Source organism: Vipera berus, assembly GCF_964194415.1.
Source record: "Vipera berus genome assembly, chromosome: 1".
NCBI classification, from domain to species: domain Eukaryota; kingdom Metazoa; phylum Chordata; class Lepidosauria; order Squamata; family Viperidae; genus Vipera; species Vipera berus.
Window position 1 is genome coordinate 187256923 of NC_138202.1, and position 20885 is coordinate 187277807.

At 40.8% G+C, this 20885-nt stretch overlaps 1 protein-coding gene across 1 annotated transcript in view; it reads right to left on the reverse strand.

Moving 5' to 3' along the window:
• Positions 1 to 20885, reverse strand: part of TRPM8 (transient receptor potential cation channel subfamily M member 8) — a gene marked incomplete at its 3' end in the record, with an annotated part of 276625 nt that overhangs the window by 106233 nt on the left and 149507 nt on the right. The window contains exon 9 of the mRNA XM_081341953.1: positions 18752 to 18854. Coding sequence (XP_081198079.1) covers positions 18752 to 18854 — 103 coding nt within the window. The remainder of the gene's footprint in view (positions 1 to 18751; positions 18855 to 20885) is intronic.

Sequence of the window (20885 nt, forward strand, 5' to 3'; positions counted from 1 at the left end):
GTTAGAAAGTGGCCTGAGGGCAATTTGGGGATAAATACAAAGTCCTGCCCAGTGGCCACTTTAAAGGGGTGAATCCCATGCTACTCTATATTGAGTTGTTGTAAGCAACCCCAGCGAAAGAAGATATGCCTAATTGTCCTGTTGATAGTTAATGTAACATCTGAAATACTGTTCCAGAATCCCATATTTCTTCATATGCAGAAATTGGGCACGTCTAGGGTAGTGAAAAGAAGGAAAAGGAGTGACCAGCTGCTGAGGAGAATGGCTGCATCAGGATAGCGCTCTGGATAAGAGTGCTGCTTTTGCAACCTCTTCCCCTCGCCCAGCAGATTTTTTGGAGTCCCAGGTTCCTCGGAGGGGGATCAGAAGAATGAGGCGTTCTGTGGAGCCATCCTAGATGGCGGTTGGGTCTGACAGAAGCAGGAAAGCCTCAGAGAAGCCGGATGGGGGAAGGAGATGGGCCATAATGGCAGCCGTGAAGAAGTGACAGCAGCCAGCTGGACAGAAAGCAATGGAGAATCAGTGAAGTGACGGTGTGAAGGATCTGGTGGTGTGTATAGCTAACGACCCCGTGTGAATGATCCGAGAAGGGAGAGCTGCCCCGGAGGATTTCTAAAAGGGAGAAGAGAAAAGGAGCCCTAGAAAGAAAAGGGAGGGACTTTCCCTCTCCCCCCATGGAGCAGCGGTGATAGATAAGTTGGGGGCAATGTTTTTACCTTAACTAATTGGATTATATGGGCTGAAAAGGATAGAGTGGCCTTTCTTTTACGTGAGAAGCAAGTAAGAATTTAGAACAATTTAAAAACTGAGGATTAAAAAGTGCTGATGAAGCAGAAAAAGTGGACACTTTAAACAAGTTTTTTCTACTGGCTGAGAAGAAAACAGACATAGAGTTAAAATAAAGAAGAGAAAGACTGTTTCAGAGAGAAGGAAAATCTGTAAGTAAAATTAGGGCTTATATAAATTAATAATAAATTAATAATCAGTTAAACAAGTTCTTGTTGTGTGACAAAACTGAAAAAAACCTATATGAGAACAAGAGACTGAAAGTTTGGAGAGGAGGAAAGACTTTTTAGATCTGTATATCTTGTTGAATACATTTATATAGGTAAATTACCTTATCAGACATGCTGGAAAGAAAAACAAGGATTGAACATAAGTGGGAGGGCTGGTTAACAACATTGCAAAACATGACAAGTATTCCTAATTTAACAAGCGTTGGGACAGGAAGGAAGCAAATTACTCAAATGAGATCAGTTGAATTGAACCCAGTGGGGCAAAGATCAATAGAAGAGATGATGCAGTGAGAAAGAGCGAGTTCATTTAAGGACGTGCAAGTGATGTTACAGGAAGTAATGTTAAGAAACCATGAGGACTTGAAAAAAGAAATAGGAGAAGTGACACTGGAGAACTTAAAGAAATGATGGGGTGGTGGATGAGAAATGTGAGTGGTTTCAACAACAAATCCTAAAGAATGAACAGAAATTATTAGAGATCGAAGAAAGAATGAAAAAGGAGGAGAAAAGGGTAGATAAAATGAATGAAAAACTTATGCAAGCCAACAAAGAATTAGAAAAGGCAGTTATTTTTCTCGAAACAGAGAAAGTGGATCACTACCTACGCTTTCAAAATGTGAGAGACGAAAAAGGGGAAGATCTCCCAGAAATGATGACAAACTTGCTAGCGAGTGCTTTAGGAATTGGGAGGGAAGAAATGGCGAACGAGATAGATGAAATCTATAGGATCCAGACTAATTATGCGAGAAGACATAATCTGCCTAAAGAAATTCACATAAGATTCATTAAAAAATTGATTAGGGATGAGATTCTATACAGAACCAGAGATGACCCAATAGAATTTAGAGGGAAACAATTAGTTGTTCTTAAACAAATCCCTAGAAGGGTAAGAGATCTAAGAAGGCCATATCAACACATAACATCTAAACTAATAAGACAAAACATTAACTTCAGGTGGTGGACACCAGAAGGAATTATGGTGACAAGGCAAGGGAAAAGATACAGATTAGATATAATAGATAAGGCAGAAGAGTTCTTCAGGCAATATTTTGGTAGTGAAGAAGAGTTGGAAATAAGAGAGATGAGAGAAGAAGGTGCCATAGGAGAACAGATTACAGAAACAAGGGAATTACAAAGTAAAGAAAGGGAGATCGGTAGAAGGGGAAAAGTGGACAATGGTAATGGTGATGAGGGCAGATTTAAAGAACTTAAAGAGATCAGACCAACAAGGGCGACAAGACCAAAATATAAGCAGTGATATGGAAGAAACAGCGATTTTATCCTTAGATGTCAATGGTTTAAACTCCCCCGCAAAGAGGAATAGAATTCTCAATAAGCTTAGTAAAATGCATCTGGATATAATAATCCTACAAGAAACACATATAAATAGGTGACAACAAGATTTACTGAATTATCCCAAATTAGGAACTATGTTTGTGTCATCATCACAACAGAAAAAGGGAGGAATAGTGGTATATATTAGGGAAGGAATCTCGGTAAGACAAATTTATAAGGATAAAGAGGGTAGAATATTAATAATCGAGGTTCTTCTGAATAAAAAAAGTAGCCCTCATTGGAATTTATGCCCAAATGAAAGACAAAAACAATTCTATAAAAAAAATGCTTAAGGTTATTGGAGAAATTGAAAATGAGAATATTTGCTTAATGGGTGACTTTAATGCAATAGTGGACAGAGAGTTAGATTACAAAAGTGGTACAAGGAAAGGAGTTAGAAGAATACTTCCCAATACTTCTTTTAAAATGGCGGAGGAATTTAATATACAGGATAGCTGGAGGGAGAGAAATTTGAAAACAAGGCAATTCATGCACTATTCTTGTCGCCACTTATCATGGTCCAGAATTGATATGGTCTGGATATCAAAAGTGAAGTAGCCGAAGGACCACTCGGGACGACAGGCTAGTTCACTAAAGGTTTATTTAGAGCAAAGCGAACAGTAGAATAACTTGTCCGGCTTTTATAGCCGGCAGCGGTCAGCGAGGGCCAATCAGGAGTGTTCATTTTGGCGCCGCGTCTATCCGGACCAATCCGCGTTGTCTGCACTATGACAGCTCAGGCTTCCGCATGGTCCGGTGTTTTGACAGCCGCGAGCTGTCAGTGATTGCGCCTGCACCGTGTGGGGAACTTTGACAGCTGTCAAAGTTCCCGCGTGTTCTCCTGTCAGAATGTTTCCCTAGCCGGAATAACTTGCTAATTGATGTATATTAACTGTTTACATATATAATACACCCCTTACCCCTCCCCTGGAGCATTCCCTCCCCCTTGGTTGGCGGAACCTGCCCACTGGTAGTCCTTTAGGTAGGCGGGGGCTCTTCGGTTCCTGTTGGAATGGCGAGGAAGTGGGGGATTGTCTGGTTCTGGTAGTTCGTTTCCTTGCTGTTCTTCTTCTTGGTTTGGTATAGGTAGTATTTCTGGGGGGGGTTGTAGATCGAGTTCCTTTGGTTGGTGTTCTGAGTTGTGTGGTGGGTGTCTGGGTCTGAGTTGGTCGATATGGCGGCGTACGTTGCCGTGAGTTTGTGTGGCTATTAGGTAGGAAATGGGTCCCGTTTGTTTTAGTACTGTCCCCTGGACCCATTTGTTTTTATCCGTATATGACCGTGCCCATATCAATTGCCCTGGTTTGAGTGTGCGGTTTGGGTAGGGGTGCTCTTTTTCTTCCGGGTATGTGTCAGGATGCAGTCTGTCGAGCCGCGTTATCAGCCTCCTCCCCCATCTCAGTTCCGCCGGTGATTTGCCCGTTGTTGTGCATGGAGTTGCGTGTTGTGACATGAGGAACTGGCTGAGACGCCGCTGCCAGTTCCCCTTTGCGAATTTTTTCATAGCTTCTTTTGTGGACCGCACCATAATTTCAGCCATCCCGTTCGACGATGGGTGGAATGGCGCAGACGTGACCAGCCTAATACAATTCTTCATAGCGAACATCTGAAATTCACGAGAGGTGAATTGAGGTCCATTGTCTGAAACTATGGTGTCTGGAAGGCCATGTGTGGCGAATATTTTCCTTAAGGCTTGTATAGTGGCTCCTGACGTTGTTTTTCTAAGGGGAGTGACTTCTAGCCATTTAGAATAGCTGTCCACTATAATTAGGAAACTTTGCCCCTGGATAGGTCCTGCGAAATCTAAATGTATACGTGACCATGGGTTCCTCGTAGTTTCCCATTTGTGAATTGGCGCTTGGGGTGGCTCGTTTCGGGTCTCTTGACAGGTGTAGCACCCTCCCACATATCTTTCTATCTCTTTATATATGCCAGGCCACCAGACATAACTTCTGGCCATAGCTTTCATCTTGACAATGCCTGGATGTCCTTCATGTAAAATGTGTAATGTTTGGTTTATGTTCTTCTCTGGTATTATGACCCGATTTCCCCACAGCAGGCATCCCCTATGAGTAGATATTTCATTTTTCCTGCTAAAATATGGCTGGAATTGGGGGTGTGGGTTTTGTGCTGGCCACCCTGTTGTGGCCCATTTGAGGATTCTGCTAAGTATTTTGTCTTTAGCTGAATTGTTGGCTATAATGTTTGCAGACAGGGGGCAATCTGGAAGTTGAGAGATTGCTAGAATCAGTCCAGCTGGGGCTGGGTCTGCGTCCTTGCTTTGAATGGGCAGTCTGCTGAGGCAGTCTGCGTGTCCTAATTCCTTCCCCAGTTTATGTATTAACTGATAGGAATAGGCCGATAAGAATGTGGACCACCGTAGTATTCTCGGTGAGAGAATCTGTGGTGTAGTTTTATTCCACGTGAATATGCCCAGAAGGGGTTTGTGATCTGTAAATATAGTAAAGGGCCTCCCATAAAGGTAGTCATGAAATTTTTTAACCCCTGCGACTATTGCTAGGGCTTCTCTGTCTATTTGTGCATAATTCCTTTCTGCTTTAGACAGAGTGCGTGAATAAAAGGCTATGGGTCTTTGTGTACCATCCTTGAATAAATGACTTAACACTGCCCCGATTCCATAGGGAGAGGCATCGCAAGCGATGCATATTGGGGTGTCTTCTCTGAAAAGGGTGATCGTTGAGCTGTGACAAATAATCTTTTTTAATGATTGGAAACTATTCTCATGTATTTTGGTCCAGGACCAAACAGTTCCCTTGTCCAGGAGCCTATGCAGAGGCTCAGCGATAGTGGCTTTATGGGGAAGGAAGGCATGGTAAAAGTTTAATAATCCTAAAAAAGCTTGGAGCTCTTGTTTATTCCTTGGGCTTGGTGCTGTTTGAATAGCCCTTAGTTTTTCTGTGGTGGGGTGGATGCCTTGGCCGTCTATTTTGTACCCTAGGAATTCTGTGGATGTGACTCCAATAGAGCACTTTTCCCGTTTAAGTTTGAGGCCGGCTTCTCTGAGCCGGCTTAGCACAGCTGACAGCCTGTCAGCTAAGTTTGCTTCGTTTTCTCCGGCGATGAGAACATCGTCGAAATAGGGGCAGACCCCGGGTATTCCTTTCAGGGTTTTCTCCATGATACCCTGAAAAATACCCGGGGCAGCCGATATGCCGAATTGGAGCCTTTTCACTTTAAAGGCACCGCGGTGGGTGACAATTGTCTGGGCTTCCGCGGTGTCATTAGTGACAGGCAGTTGCAAATACGCCTGCGTGAGATCAAGTTTGGCGAAAATGGCGCCAGAGCGGATGGAAGCGAATACGTCCCTTACCGCTGGCACCGGGTAAGCGTGGGGGCTGAGAGCTAGGTTCAGGGTCGCTTTATAGTCCGCACATAATCTCACTTCCCCGTTAGGTTTAATAGGGGTGACTATAGGGGTCTCCCAGCTTCCCCCTTCCGTTGGTTCGAGCACCCCGAGACCTATGAGGCGATCGAGTTCGTTTTCTATTTTTTCTTTAAGGGCAAAGGGTACTCTCCTAGCTCTTATCTTTATGGGTTGGATTGCTGGGTTTAACTGTAAGGAGATGGGGGGACCGGTGTATTTCCCTAAAGTGCCATCGAAGACGTCTGCATACTTGTTGCAAACGGCTTCTAGGCTGGGTGATTGAATTGTATTTACCCCCGTTATGGCGATTCCTAGCGGGCCGAACCAGTTTAACCCTATCAAGTTGGTGCGGTTTCCTGGCGTAACTAGAACTTCTAAGGGACCCTTGAACCCTTTGTACTGCACGACAACATTAGCCCTCCCTTCCAGAGGAATGGGGGTTTTCTGGAAGTCTGCTAGGTGGACCTGGGTTTGCCTCAGAGGAATTTTTCCCTTGCCTTGTTGACAGATCTCCTGATAAGTTTTTAACGAAATTAAGGAGACTGCTGACCCTGAATCCACTTCCATGAGGCAGGGCACCCCCTGAATTCTTACCCTGATCTTAACCTTTGAGCTTAGGCTGTTTACCCTGTCAATTGTTTCTACCAGGGGCCCTGGCGGTTTTTCTCGGCTGGCCTGGGTAGCTGGCCTACCTGGGGAGTTTGCCTCCAAATCATTGATGTTGTCACGGCCCTTGCTGCGGCACACCGGTTTGATGTGGCCGGTCTTCCCGCAATTGTGGCACTTAGCGTTTCTAAACCGGCAGCTTCCTCGGGCATGGTTGCCCCCGCAGCTGGCGCAGGCGGCCCGTTGCTCGTAACGCGGCGGTGGCGGAGGGGGGTTCCTGGACCTTCGGCGGTCCGAAGTGTCGCCTCTCCTTGGTTGCCTGCGTTCCATTCTGCGCTGCAGGGCTTCTCCGTCGGTGAAATCCACCGACTCTTCGCTGTCGCTGAGGGTGGCGCTTTCTTGGAAGACGGTCGCTGGGCTCTCTGGGGTCGTGGTAGTCGGCTTCTTCTTGTGGTTGTGCTCGTAGGCCATGATTTCTCTGGTCAGCTCTGCCAGGCTCATGTCGGGCTTGGATGTCAGCTTCTTCTGCAGCCTCTCGTCCCTCAACCCGATCACCACCTGGTCTCTGATGCGGTCCTCCAGGTCGGGGAAACAGCAGTTCCGCGCGGCGTGTCTGACCCCAGCGATGAACTCGTTGGCGGGCTCGTCTGGATGCTGTTTCTTCTGGGCGAATTGGACCCGCCAGTACAGTTCTGAGCGAGCCGGCATATAGTACTTGTTCAGCTGGTCCACCAGGTCCGCGTAGGAGACCTCTGTGATGGGCACCGGGCTGAACAGGCCCACGGCAGCATCGTACACAGGAGGTCCGCTGATGTATAGTAGGGCGGCGGCCTTTGCTCTGTCGTCAGTGATTTTACTGACGAGGAGGAATCCCTCGACCTGGCCTAGGTGTGATTGCCATCTCTCAGGATGGCGGGTATCGAATTCCCTCACACGCCCGAAGTTTGCCATGTCCTGGGTCGCTCCTATGGAAGTTAAAACTTCCAGTGACAGCTCTTGCCGGGAACTCTCTTCCTCGGCCGTGACTTCAGCTCAGGAACTCTCTTCCTCGGCTGTGACTTAGCTCCGGAGCTATCCCATCCTCGTCGCCAGTGAAGTAGCCGAAGGACCACTCGGGACGACAGGCTAGTTCACTAAAGGTTTATTTAGAGCAAAGCGAACAGTAGAATAACTTGTCCGGCTTTTATAGCCGGCAGCTGTCAGCGAGGGCCAATCAGGAGTGTTCATTTTGGCGCCGCGTCTATCCGGACCAATCCGCGTCGTCTGCACTATGACAGCTCAGGCTTCCGCATGGTCCGGTGTTTTGACAGCCGCGAGCTGTCAGTGGTTGCGCCTGCGCCGTGTGGGGAACTTTGACAGCTGTCAAAGTTCCCGCGTGTTCTCCTGTCAGAATGTTTCCCTAGCCGGAATAACTTGCTAATTGATGTATATTAACTGTTTACATATATAATACAAAAAGAACTAAATTTGGAAGTAGAGGATGTCACAACAGATACAAATTTCTGGGCAGATCATAATGCAATTACAATCAGATGGAAAGGACAGAAGAAAAGGAGGTGGACCCTAAAAGAGCAATTTTGAACCAAAAGGAATTTAAATCTAAGATGGAAGAGCAAATGCATATGTTCCTCCAAACAAATAAGAAAGAAGATAAGGTAAAGGTAACGGTTCCCCCGCACATGCATGCTAGTCGTTTCCGACTCTAGGGGCCGGTGCTCATCTCCGTTTCAAAGCCGAAGAGCCAGCGCTTGTCCGAGGATGTCTCTGTGGTCATGTGGCTGGCATGACTGGACGCCAAAGGCGCACGGAACGCTGTTACCTTCCCACCATAGTGGTCCCTATTTTTCTACTTGCATTTTTACGTGCTTTCGAACTGCTAGGTTGGCAGAAGCTGGGACGAGTAACAGGCGCTCACTCTGCTACGCGGCACTCGGGATTCAACCCGCCAAACTGCCGACCTTCTGATCGACAAGCTCAGCGTCCTAACCCACTGAGCCACCGCATCCCTAGTAAGAAAGAAGATACGAACAGCCAAAACCTATGGGATATGGCTAAAGCAGCTACGAGAGGAGTCGCAACTGCGTATATGGCCAGTGATAACTAAAAAAAGGCAACTCCAAAAAAGCTTAGAGGAAGAACATAAGAAATTGGAAATACAACTACAAAAAACCCTGAAAAGTTGGGATCTCAAACAACAATTAGATCTAATTAAACACAAACTGAATATTATGGACAAGGAGAAACTGTGCAGAAAGTAAAAGGTTAACACAAAATTTTTATGAACATACAAAGAAACCCGGGTGATGGCTGGCCTACAGATTAAAGAAACAAAAAGAAAAAAGATGGAGTAGTAAATTATGTAATAAAGATGGGGAGATTATCTATCAGAGTGAAGGGGAAAAAACGTGATGTATGAATTTTATAAGAAATTCTATAAAGGTGAAGAGAGTATTAGAGAAGATAAAATACTACAATGCCTTCAGAAAGCATATCTACCAAAGGTCCCAGAAGAAGTTCAAAACATGTTAAACAATGATGTAACACTCCAAGAAATCACAGAAGCAATTAAGAAGCAAAAAAGCAACAAGACGCCAGGCCTGGATGGATTACCATCTGAAATATATAAGAACTGTCAAGAATTTTTAGGCCCAATCTTATTAGATGTATTCAATGAAGTGTTAAAAAAAGCAAAGACTCTGACCTCATGGGAAGAAGCAACTATTACATTATTACCCAAGGAAAATTCTGATTTGACATTTATCCAAAACTATAGGCCCATTAGCCAAGAAATTAAAAGACGCTTGCTCCTCGGGAGGAAAGCAATGGCAAATCTAGACAGCACACTAAAAAGCAGAGACATCACCCTGTCAACAAAAGTGCATATAGTCAAGGCTATGGTCTTCCCAGTTGCAATGTATGGCAGTGAAAGTTGGACCATAAGAAAGGCTGAGCGCCAAAGAATCGAAGCCTTTGAACTATGGTGCTGGAGAAGACTCCTGCGAGTCCCTTGGACTGCAAGGCGATCAAACCGGTCAGTCCTAGAGGAGATCAACCCTGACTGCTCTTTAGAAGGCCAGATCCTGAAGCTAAAACTCAAATACTTTGGCCACCTAATGAGAAGGAAGGACTCACTGGAGAAGAGCCTAATGCTGGGAAAGATTGAGGGCAATAGAAGAAGGGGACGACAGAGAATGAGGTGGCTGGATGGAGTCACTGAAGCAGTAGGCGTGAGCTTAAATGGACTCCAGAAGATGGTAGAGGACAGGAAGGCCTGGAGGAACGTTGTCCATAGGGTCGCGATGGGTCGGACACGACTTCGCAACTAACAACAACAACAACATAGGCCCATATCATTACTTAATTCGGACTATAAATTTTTTATGGCGATAATGGCAGAAAGATTGAAAAAGTTTCTGGTTGAATTTATCCATCCTGACCAAAATGGTTTTTTGCCTAAGAGGGAGATAAGATATAATGTCAGGACTATATTAGACACATTGGAATACTACGAGACCCACAATAAAAAACAGATGGCACTTGTTTTTGTCAATGTGCAAAAAGCATTCAACAACGTTAAATGGGATTTCATGTTGAATCAGTTAAAATATATGGCATTTGGCGAAAAGTTTATAAATATGTTCAAAAGCAATTTATTTGAAACAGGAAGCAAAAGTAGTAATAAACGGAGAAACGACCCAAAGTTTTCAAATTCAAATAGACACAAGACAAGGCTGTCCATTATCACCATTTCTATTTGTCGTCTCTCTAGAAGTCTTGACTAGAATAATTCGGAAAGAAGAACAAATTAAAGGCTTAGAAACCAAAAAGGAAATATTCAAACTACAGGCCTATGCAGATGATTTGGTTTTCATCATGGAAGAGCCCTTGAAGTCTGGTGTAAGGTTGTTGGAAATATTGGGAGAATATGGTGAAGTAGCAGGTTTAAAGATTAATAAAGAAAAAACTAAAATGTTAGTTAAGAATATGACGAAATTACATGAAAACGAGCTAGTTGGGAAATTAAATATTCAGATAACTAAAAAGGTGAGATATCTAGGGATTCAATTGATGGCAACATGCATCACACTTAAAGGAGATAATTATGATATATTAGTTGAGCAAATTAAAACAGACTTAGACAGATGGAAAAATTTGCAGCTCTCCTTTATGAGAAGAGTTGCAACAATAAAGATGAACGTTCTACCTAAATTACTTTTTTTATTTCAATGTATACCAATCAGATTAGGAAAGGGGTTCTTTGGAAATTTAAATAAAATTATATCTAAATTCATTTGGCAAGGGAGAAAACCGAGAATTAAATTTAAACTCTTAACAGGATTCTAAGGAAAGAGTTGGATTCAGCCTTCCAGATTGTTAAAAATATTATCAAGCAGCCACACTCACCTGGGTGAAAGAGTGAATACATTTGAGAAACAGAAGATTATTAGCCTTAGAAGGTCATGATATGCAGATAGGGTGGCACGCAATTCTTTGGGAAGGAAAGCATAAGGCTCATCAGTACTTCCAGAAACACTACATCAGACGGGCGTTATTAGATGTATGGGTTAAAATTTAAAAATGTAATTATATAGAAATCCCTAATTGGTTATCCACATTGGATATCTTTATACACCCAAATTTTATGAAATTAGGAAAGGTAACCGCACATAAAGACATCTTAGACAAAGGAGGAGAACTAAAATCGAGGAAAAAGTTACTAGAAGAAGGGATAAAACTTGAATGGTGGGCGTACCTTCAAATACAATCGCGATATATGAAGGATAAAAAAGAATGGGAATAAAACTAGAACATACAGAATTAGACAAAATTTTATTAGGAATGGAGGGAAAAGAGATAAAAAGGATATACCAATATTTATTGGAACAGGATATGTTGGAAGAGCAAGTAAAAGATACAATGTAAATTTGGAGTAAAAATTTTGGTTATAGTATTGATTTAGACAAATGGCAAGAATTATGGGAAAGGAATAGGAAGCTCACATTAGCTACTGCATACAAACAAAACCTATACAAGATGTTCTATAAGTGGCACCTCCCCCAGGTGAGATTAGCCAAAATGGATAAAAAGACCTCACTGAAATGTTGGAAATGCAAAGAATCACCAGGGACCTATGTGGTGGGAATGCTCAAAAGCACAAAAATTTTGCCATTGGATAAAACAGTTGTTAGAAGAGATATTAATGCAGAACATTGAGCTAAAGCCAGAACTCTTTCTGCTGGGCATTACCAAAGACAAATATAATAAAGGATCCTTATACCTATCATTGCAAATGCTAACAGCAGCAAGATTAGTCTTTGCACAAAGATGGAAAGATAATGAGACAACCTCAGAAGAAAAGGTAGTAAATAAGATTTTATCCTGTGCTGAAATGGATAGGTTGATGTTGGAACTCAAAGATGAAACTGATTATTATGAAATCTGGAATAAATTGTATAATTGGTTGGGGAAAACATATGGAAAAACATTCTGACTTAGCAAAATATATTGATCAAGAAAGGTATTGGTCAAAAGCAAAATTTCAAAGTGAAAATCAAGATTATAGAGAGAATATTTTGTTTAAGTATGCGGATATGGATTATAGAAACCAATTGTTAATGTTTTTTCTTTACAAATGTATATCCAGCAAACATACTGTTAACCAACTATCAACTATCAACAAACCAAGAGCCTTGGTGGAGCAGTGGGCTAATGCCTCCTTAAGTAACACCAGCTGCCTGCAATTAGTGCAGGTTCGCATCCCACCAGGCTCAAGGTTGACTCAGCCTTCCATCCTTCTGAGGTAGGTAAAATGAGGACCCAGATTGTTGGGGGCAATAAGCTGACTTTGTAATAATGCCGCTTGGGGTGTGTGTGAAAGCCCTAATAAGCAGGCATATACATAGAATGAAGGCTACTGCTAAGCTTGTAAGCCGCCCTGAGTCTTCGGAGAAGGGCGGGATATAAATGGAATTAAAATTTTAAAAAATAATAAATGTGATCCATCTTTTAAAAAACCAATAAAAGATTAAAAAGAAAAGGAATAGGAGTGACGTGATAGCAATGTTCCATATTTGAGGGGATGCCATAAAGAGGGGGGGAGTGTCAAGTTATTTTCCAAAGCACCAGAAGGCAAGGCAAGAAACAATGGATGGAAATTCATCAAGGAGAGAAGCAACCTGGAATTAAGGACAAACTTCCTAACAGTGAGAACAATTAACCAATGGAACAGCTTGCTTTCAGAAGTTGTAGGTGCTTCATCATTGGAGGTTTTTAAGAAAAGACTGGACAGCCACCTATCTGAAATGGTATAGGGTCTCCTGCTAGAGCAAGAGGTTGGACTAGAAGACCTCCAAGGTCCCTTCTAGCTTTATCCTGATAGATTGAATTAGATTAACCTTGTTTAGGCTAATATGTACCATTAAACTTAGTCCTTGCTTAACGATGGTAATTGGGAGTGAAATTTCCATTGCTAAGTGATACAATTGTGAAGTGAGACACCCCATAACTGTAATGGAAATTCCCAGTTACCATTGTTAAACAAGGACCACATGAATTGTTAAGCAAGGACCTCACCTTCCAAGTTTTTGCTGGCTTCCCCTTTGACTTTGCTTGTAGAAAGCCATTGGGGAATGTCACTAGTCATCATCTTGCCTATGGAGATTCTCAGTCATCCAGGTCATGGTTGTCCCAAAGGGAATTTTTCAAGAGGCAACTGGACTGTTTTTCCTTGAAAGGTTTTCAAGAATAAAGTTCAGTATGTGCCCAGAGAACTAGTTGCTCCACACTCACAGTGCTACAAAGGAACAGAGGAAACTAGGCTGTCCTTGCAATGGAATGTGGGAATTGACACTACTGGCATTCTGTAGTTTGCACATGTCAGGATTTCTCTCCAAATGGGCTGAATTTAGTCCCTGTGGGAGGCAGTCTAGCATCACGCTTCTGCTGTCACCACTGTTGCACTTTGCATGAGCTGTGAAATGCCACAAATCTGGCACAGGGGAGCTTGAGGGGGTGGGGCAGGCAGCATCATGGGAAGTGGAGATGGGCTACATGTTTCAGGGCTTGTGCAAAGTGCAGCAGTGGCAGTGGCAGAAGCATGGTGCCAGGACCCCCCCATGGGCCTTTCCAGACCTGGCACTCTGTCCCCCGCCCCCCCACCCCAGTGCCTAAGGCAGTCCAATGGGAAGGCAGAGGCCCATCCATCAATGCATGAATTGGCTGGCTGTTAGTGTCCTGAGCTGCGAATCAGGTAGGGATAAGTATTCCTGAGTGAATTGCCTGTGGCCACGCAATAGGGGGAAGGAGGAGGTCCAGTGGCACGGCATAGTGCTGACAGAGGGCCAACTGATAATGAACACCCATGATAGGTCTCCTGTAATGAGGCACCCGGGGTGAAGTGAGTGCAACAATGTTGCCACAGTCAATTGTCCCATTTTGTATCAGATTTGGTAGGATGGGTACATACCTTTTTTTAAAAAAAATATTTTATTAATTTTCCAATTTTATATTTGAGTATTTAAAAAGCAACGTGGTGACTGGGTTAGTCAACAGTTCAATAACAAAATCTTTAGTACAGATCTCAGGTTACAACATCAGATATTTCTTCTCTTTTTCCCTTAACATTTACTGTCTCATATTCAAGCCAGTACATTTCTAATTATATCAACTCAATAAAAACATCATTATTACATTTATCAATAAATTTTAGCTTATGCATGTCTTAATTATATTCAATCTTCATAGATAATCCATATCCTGTTATTAATTTTTATTCAATTTTTAGTTTCTCAACAATATTCCAATTTAACCTTTGATATCCATAATTTTCAGACTTTGGGAACCAGGTTTTCTCTTATCTCACTTTGTAACAAACTATAATATCCAAAATACACATTTTATCTATTTGAATATAATCTTGTTCTATTTCCTAAGAATTATCTATTTCCTGCTATATTAAATCATCTACTTAATAATACAATATCCCCTTTAATAAATCAAAACCATTGTATATATTGTCTGGGTTAATCAATAAATCAAACATATTCGTAATAATTAATTTTCTTTTCTCTTTTAAGTCTAATTTTTAAATATTAAACAGGTCGAATCCTTATTTTCAAATATTTTAAATCTAATAACCAAAATTCCCCTTATCTCAACATCTCCCTTTAAGCCTCTAATTGACGATATAAAATCCCCTCTAATGAGTCAAAACCCCAATTTTTCCAATCTTATTCTAACTTTCTTCTTTTGCCAACTAGGCTTCCAGATCAGCGCTTTTAGATCGTCAAATAAATCTCCCTCTATTCTTATATGTGTTATCTGAATTAAAGGGGACCATTTGATTGCCAGTTTTCTGGAAGGACTAGCCCATTTGTATTCATTAAATTGTCTCCCTGTTATTCCAGTCCCCCATGTTTGCTCTGATATATTTGTCTTTAATTCTATCTGTTCTTTCTCAAATTTCTTCTGATTTATATAGAAAGTAATTTCCATTTTCAGTGTTGTCACTTCCTTTTCTGGATTTTCCACCAGCTGTGTTGGTCAATTTGTCTTAGTATTTGATTGTCCCACTTCTTCTGTTATTTTCTGCATTGTTGGTTCTTTGGTTGTAGTCAAAATTTGGCTTTGTGCATCTAAGCTGGTGTCTTGATCATTTATTTTAGGTCTCATTTTATCACAAGCTGAAAGAATAGTTTCATGTATTGCTTTCAATATGGAACAAAACTTTTCCTGGTCTTCATCCATCTCTTTCACATATTTGTAAATAGTCTTTCTAGTAAAAGTTGTTTGATAAGCAAAAGTCAGTAAAAGTTTACATTCACAGTTCAAGTAGGCCAATTTTGCTGCCCAGCTGTTCTGTTATAGCTGAACCTCTCACAGATGGTGCCAAGGTCAGGAAAGTCTTATCTAAGGTCTGGGCTTTGAGCAAGACTTTTTAGAAAATAACAAATTGCAATACAAAGCTTCACCAGAAGATGTCACTGGTGCCATTTTTCTAATTATTTTCCCAATTTTATTTCTTTTTTGTTGATAAAAACAAAAGTCTCCAGTAAAAATAGGAAAAAATTGGTCCCCAAGTTTCAGGAACATATAAATTCAATTAGATTAAAATAATTCTTTTTAATGCTTTGATTCCCCTGGGTAGTCAAATGCCGCTATACTTAGAGGGAGGGATAGAAATTCCCTTCCCTCTCTCCTCAAAGGGGGAAGATACTTCAGACAGCTTTTATAGGAAGAGAAGGTACTTAGGGTAAAGATAAGATAAGATCTCACCCAGTTTCTTCCGTGTTGCTTTTGAAGTGCTTGATAGTAGATTTGACTTTGGCTGTCTGCAGCATAATGATGGGCCATATTGCTATGGCTGGTCTTTTCTCTGCCAGTTTGGAGGGCTGCCCCAGATCGAGTGGAAGGGCTGCCACCCTCCCACAATCAAGCGGGTGTCCCCTCCTTGCTCATTGCCCCTGCAGGATGACTTTCAACCCTTTCCAGGGTCCCCCAGTGAAGAGAAAATGGACGTGGAAGACAGAGCTTGCCTTCTAAGTCCACAGTGGCTGCATCGGCAAATGAGAAGCCTGGGATGGGTACATATCTTTAGGGAAAGGTGGTCCAGCAGATAACCTGACCTGTTCCATGTAGAGCTTTAAAGGTGTTGACCAGCACCTTGAATTGCACCCAAAAAGAAACTGGAAGATGCAACCTAGGAGCTCCCATTGCTGTGCACCCTGCTGCATTCTAGGCTAGCTGAAATTTCCAGGTTGTCTTCAAGGCAGCCCCATATATAGTGCACTCAGTAATCCAAACAGGAGATGTCCAAGGCATGGGTGAACTTGAGTAAGACCTCCCAATCCAGGACTTTCAGTTTGCTGCACAGTCACCATGGACACCTGGAAGATGAGCTCCATCTTCCTCGTCCAGTTTTGCACCACTGGGCGACTGTGAAAAGGGTTGAAAGTCGCCCTTTGGAGGTGACCAGCAAGGAGGGGCCCTCGCTGGATCACAGGAGGTGGTAGCTCTCCCACTAGAGCCAGCAAAATCCTCCAAACTGGTGGATGAAAGATCGGCCATAGAAATATGGCTTGTCATTAGGCTGCAGACAGCCAAAGTCACATCTACCATCAGGCAACTTTAAAGCAGCATGGAAGAGACTGGGTGAGATCAACCTCTCTTAAATTCTATTTTCTGTACCTGCATAAGCTGCTAAAGTATTTTTTTTTCCCTGTGGAGAGGGAAGGGAGATTTTAGCTCTCCCTCTAGAAACAGCGGCAACCGACTACCCAGGGGAGTTTAAAATGTTGAAAAAATAATTGGATCCTAATCAGAATTCTATTTTTCTAAAATTGGTGGACTAAAAGACTCTCTATTCTTTATTTTTTACTTTTTATTTTTACTGAAGGGGTTTTCCCTTTTAAAGTTGAAATAAAATTGAAAAGATCAAAATAACTTTGGGGCGACATCTTGTGGCTAAACTTGATATTTTAACCTACTATTGTCTAAAAGAGACTTGGCTGACAGCCCAGAAAATAGATAAGATACATGCAACTTCAAAACTTCAGCTGTGAAAAGCTCAGCTGTGCTTTTTATCTAGTGGATTTCCTGACTGTTAAGCTTTTAGTTTAATATACTATCATGGAAGAAAACCAGGAACAGAGTTTTCCTATGGAAGAAGATCAGGAACAAATTTTTGTTATGTTGAAAGCAATTCTTCAAAATCTCCTTACAGCTGCTGAAGAAATAAGAAGCTACAGAAAAAAACAACAAGGCAGCCCGGATATGCAATCTCAAACTATGACTATAACTAAAGAATCATCTATACAGAATACAATAGAAAAAGTGGAACAATTAAATACTATGACAGAAGATTTAACTACTCAACAAATACAGATAATGGAAAATCCAGAAAAGAAACTGATAGTATGGAAAAAGGAAAAGATTTCTTATACAAATCAGAAGGAACCTGAGGATCAAAAAGAAAAACAGATGGAGGAGAAAACAAACAATTCAGGACAATTACATTGAGATGGAAAAATAAAGAGAAGACTTGCTGGACCTGCTAGTCCTCTCCAAAAAATGGCGACTGGATGGTTTTCACAATGTCAAATAATAGATATAACAATACAAGGAGATTTGCTTGTTGACCCAAAAGCATGGACATGGAAGATGATTTGGCAATGAAAGAAAGCTAGAATAAGACTGAAGAAGAATGGGGTTTTGATCTACTTATGAGAATTAAAATAGAATATACTTAAATAGATAAGATGTGTATTTTGAATATAAGATATTGTTATGAACTGAGATAAAGAAATTTTGGCCATGTAAAATTTAGAAGTATAATTACTAACAGTTAAATTTTAATATTGATTTGTGTGTAAAGGTCACATAAAGATGATTAAAATATATATAAGCTAAAATCTTATTGATGAATGTAATAAATAGGTCCCTATGTAGTGGTAAGAAAAAGAAAAAAAATATTAGTTTAAATAATATTTAGATAGTAGATAGTAGATATAAAGAGAAAAACAGAGGAAGTATTAAACGTTGAAATAAAAGAAATTTTGGTTTTTAAATTAAAGATATTTGAAAATTATTAGAAAACAAGAATATTATATTGTATTATTAATTTGTTGATATAGATGGTGAGAACCTTATATAGATAAGATGTGTATCCTGAACATTAGATCTTGTGAGGAATTGTGATAAAGGAATTGAGGTGATGCAAAATTTGGAAATGATAAATATTAAATGTTAAATTTAAATATTAATGAGAAATGGGGAAAACTTATTAGGTCACTGATTGTCTAAAAGATTGAATGTTAAAACATATATATATATATATATATATATATATATATATATATATATATATATATATATATATATATATATATATATATATATATATATATATATATATAAACTAAAACTATTGATAAATGTCAGAAAATTAGTTTCTGTTTGATTGATAGAATAAGAATTGTATTACTCTAAATATGAGACAGTATATATTAAGGTGGAAAGACAGGGAATACTTACTTACTGTAATAGTTTGTACTAATGATATTGATATGTAATTGAATTATTGTAACTCAGCTGCCACATTCCTTTTCAAATATGTAGATGTAATATTAGAAAATCAATAAAACCTTATTTAAAAAAGACCTCCCAATCCAGGAAAAGGCAAAATTGATGCACCAGAAGAGGAGGTATGAAGCCTTCCCCCAGTGATGGCTGTAATCTGCTCCTCAAGCAGAAGCCATGAGTCCAGGAAAACCCCCAAATTGCATACCAGTTCAGTCTGGAGAATTACTACCGCATCTAGAGTCAAAGAACATTCTGGTCCTGGGGGGGGGCATAATGCAGAAATGTGTAACATATAAGTTAAGTAAATGAGAAAATAAGAATGATAACATACCTTTAAAAAGAGCAAATGAAATGGCATTGTTCACAATTTCATCTCCAGCATCTTCAATTTTGATGACAGTTATCAGATGAGGATTTTCAAGTATTTCTTTGATCTAAACAAGGCAAATCAAGATTTCTTCTATCCCCAAAATCTTCTAAATCAATAAAAGTTTCTTTACTAAAATATTTCCTGACACTTTTAAAAGATACAACATACTTCAGACTACTTCATACTTCATAGCTATTATGCTGCATAAAACTTACTATAAGGGGTCCTTGGTGCTCCTAGAATTTAGTTGTTTTAGTACAGTACACTGATAATGTTACCTGGTTTGGGTAATGAATAATGATATCCATGCAACTTCATCAAAAAGTGGCTGACCATTCAACCAATTTAGTACAACCAACACAAGCTGTATAACTGATAACACTGCCATACATCAAAAACATCTCAGAAACCACAGACTATTAACAACCACATGGAATCAGCACACAACCACAGACTATTACAACCATATGGAATCAATACACAAACCAATTAAAGCCCTCAAAACATCCTAAGTAAACCAAAAGATGACAGAGGGAAAAACAGGAGTCATTTATAACACAACAGTGTAAAGACTAGAACAGCTCTGTTGTGATTCATATGAATTCATATGTGACATAGGACAAACAAGCAGAATACTAGCAGAAGACCAACTGGAAGTCAAAAGACATAAAAACTCTTTAATTTCACAATAATATTAAATGGAAGAACCAGTCTATTGCCCAAAACAGTCCTCAAAGGTCTGACTTCTCCGGCTTGATGCCTCACCAGCATCCTGCCATCAAAGGCTAGGGAGAAGGAGCATGGGGAAAACAAATAGGCAATAAGCCTATATGGCTAGATGATGGGAAATAGGGAGGGGGGAATGACAGCTTGATGAAGAACAGAGAAACTCATAGCCAGTTATGTTTATGCCAGTTCTCAAGGCCATGCACCCTGAAAAAAGAATGTAGTGTCAAACTGCAAAGAATGCTTATGCTGCTGTGTCCATTACTGCTTCTTAGCTTGCCTACACATTTCAGGGGAGGAGAGGGAGGAATGGAATGCAGGCTTCAGACATTGGACTGCCAAACTGTGAGAACCAAGGTTGTTCAAAACATGTTTATTGAGAACTAAAACACTCTCTCATAATAATTTCTGACACTCTATTGGATAATGTGAGGGGGGAGGGAGACTCTATACTTTTAATAAACTGATTTAGGCATCAATTAACCAGAGCTAGTTTTCTTTTCATCTGTGCCGAAATAGTGTGCTCAGTAAAGTTTTGCATTAGTGACTGGAAAATCTCAGATTGACACTAAAACAGCTCTCAATTAAAATTAAATTCTATTAGGGAGTCCTTAGCTCCTATGCCCCATCCAGCAAACTCCAGAGAGATAATGAAGACTCAGGGGAATCCCATGGATGAAAATCCTAAAGGGGAAAACAACCCAAGAAGTATGGGAACCCCTGAAAAATGCTATCATAAAAGCCAAGACCAGCACGGTACACTGAGAAAGAAAAACAAGAAATCCAAGAAGAAATCAGCATGGCTGCACAAAGATCTCTCTAATAAACTAAAAGTCAAAAAGGACAAATACAAAAAATGGAAAAAGGGGCACATACTAAAGCCGATTATCAGCAGACAGCCAGAACATGCAAAGAAGTCAGGAAAGCAAAGGCTCAAAACAAACAAAGACTTGCAACAGAAATCAAGGACAATAAGAAAAAGTTTCTTTTAACATATTAACAACAAGAAACAAATCAAGGAAACTGTAGGGCCACTAAAGAGAGAAGATGGCAATACGGATGCGAAAGACAGAGTTCATCTTCCAGCGTCCGCAGCACCGCAATGGCAAACCAGAAGTCTGAGCAGAAAAGCTTTTAACTGCCTCTTAGATGTTTAACTGCCTCTTAGATGTTTTCAATTCTGGTCCCTCCCCTTCAGACTACAGAGTACCCTTGCTGTATTTACATGGACTGATAAACAAAATGCTGCATGAGCACCTATACAAGGGGGTGCTAGTGTACCTAGATCCATGGTGGTGAACCTATGGCATGCATGACACAGGTGGCACACAGCCCTCTCTGTAGGCACCCATGCCGTCGCCCCAGTCCT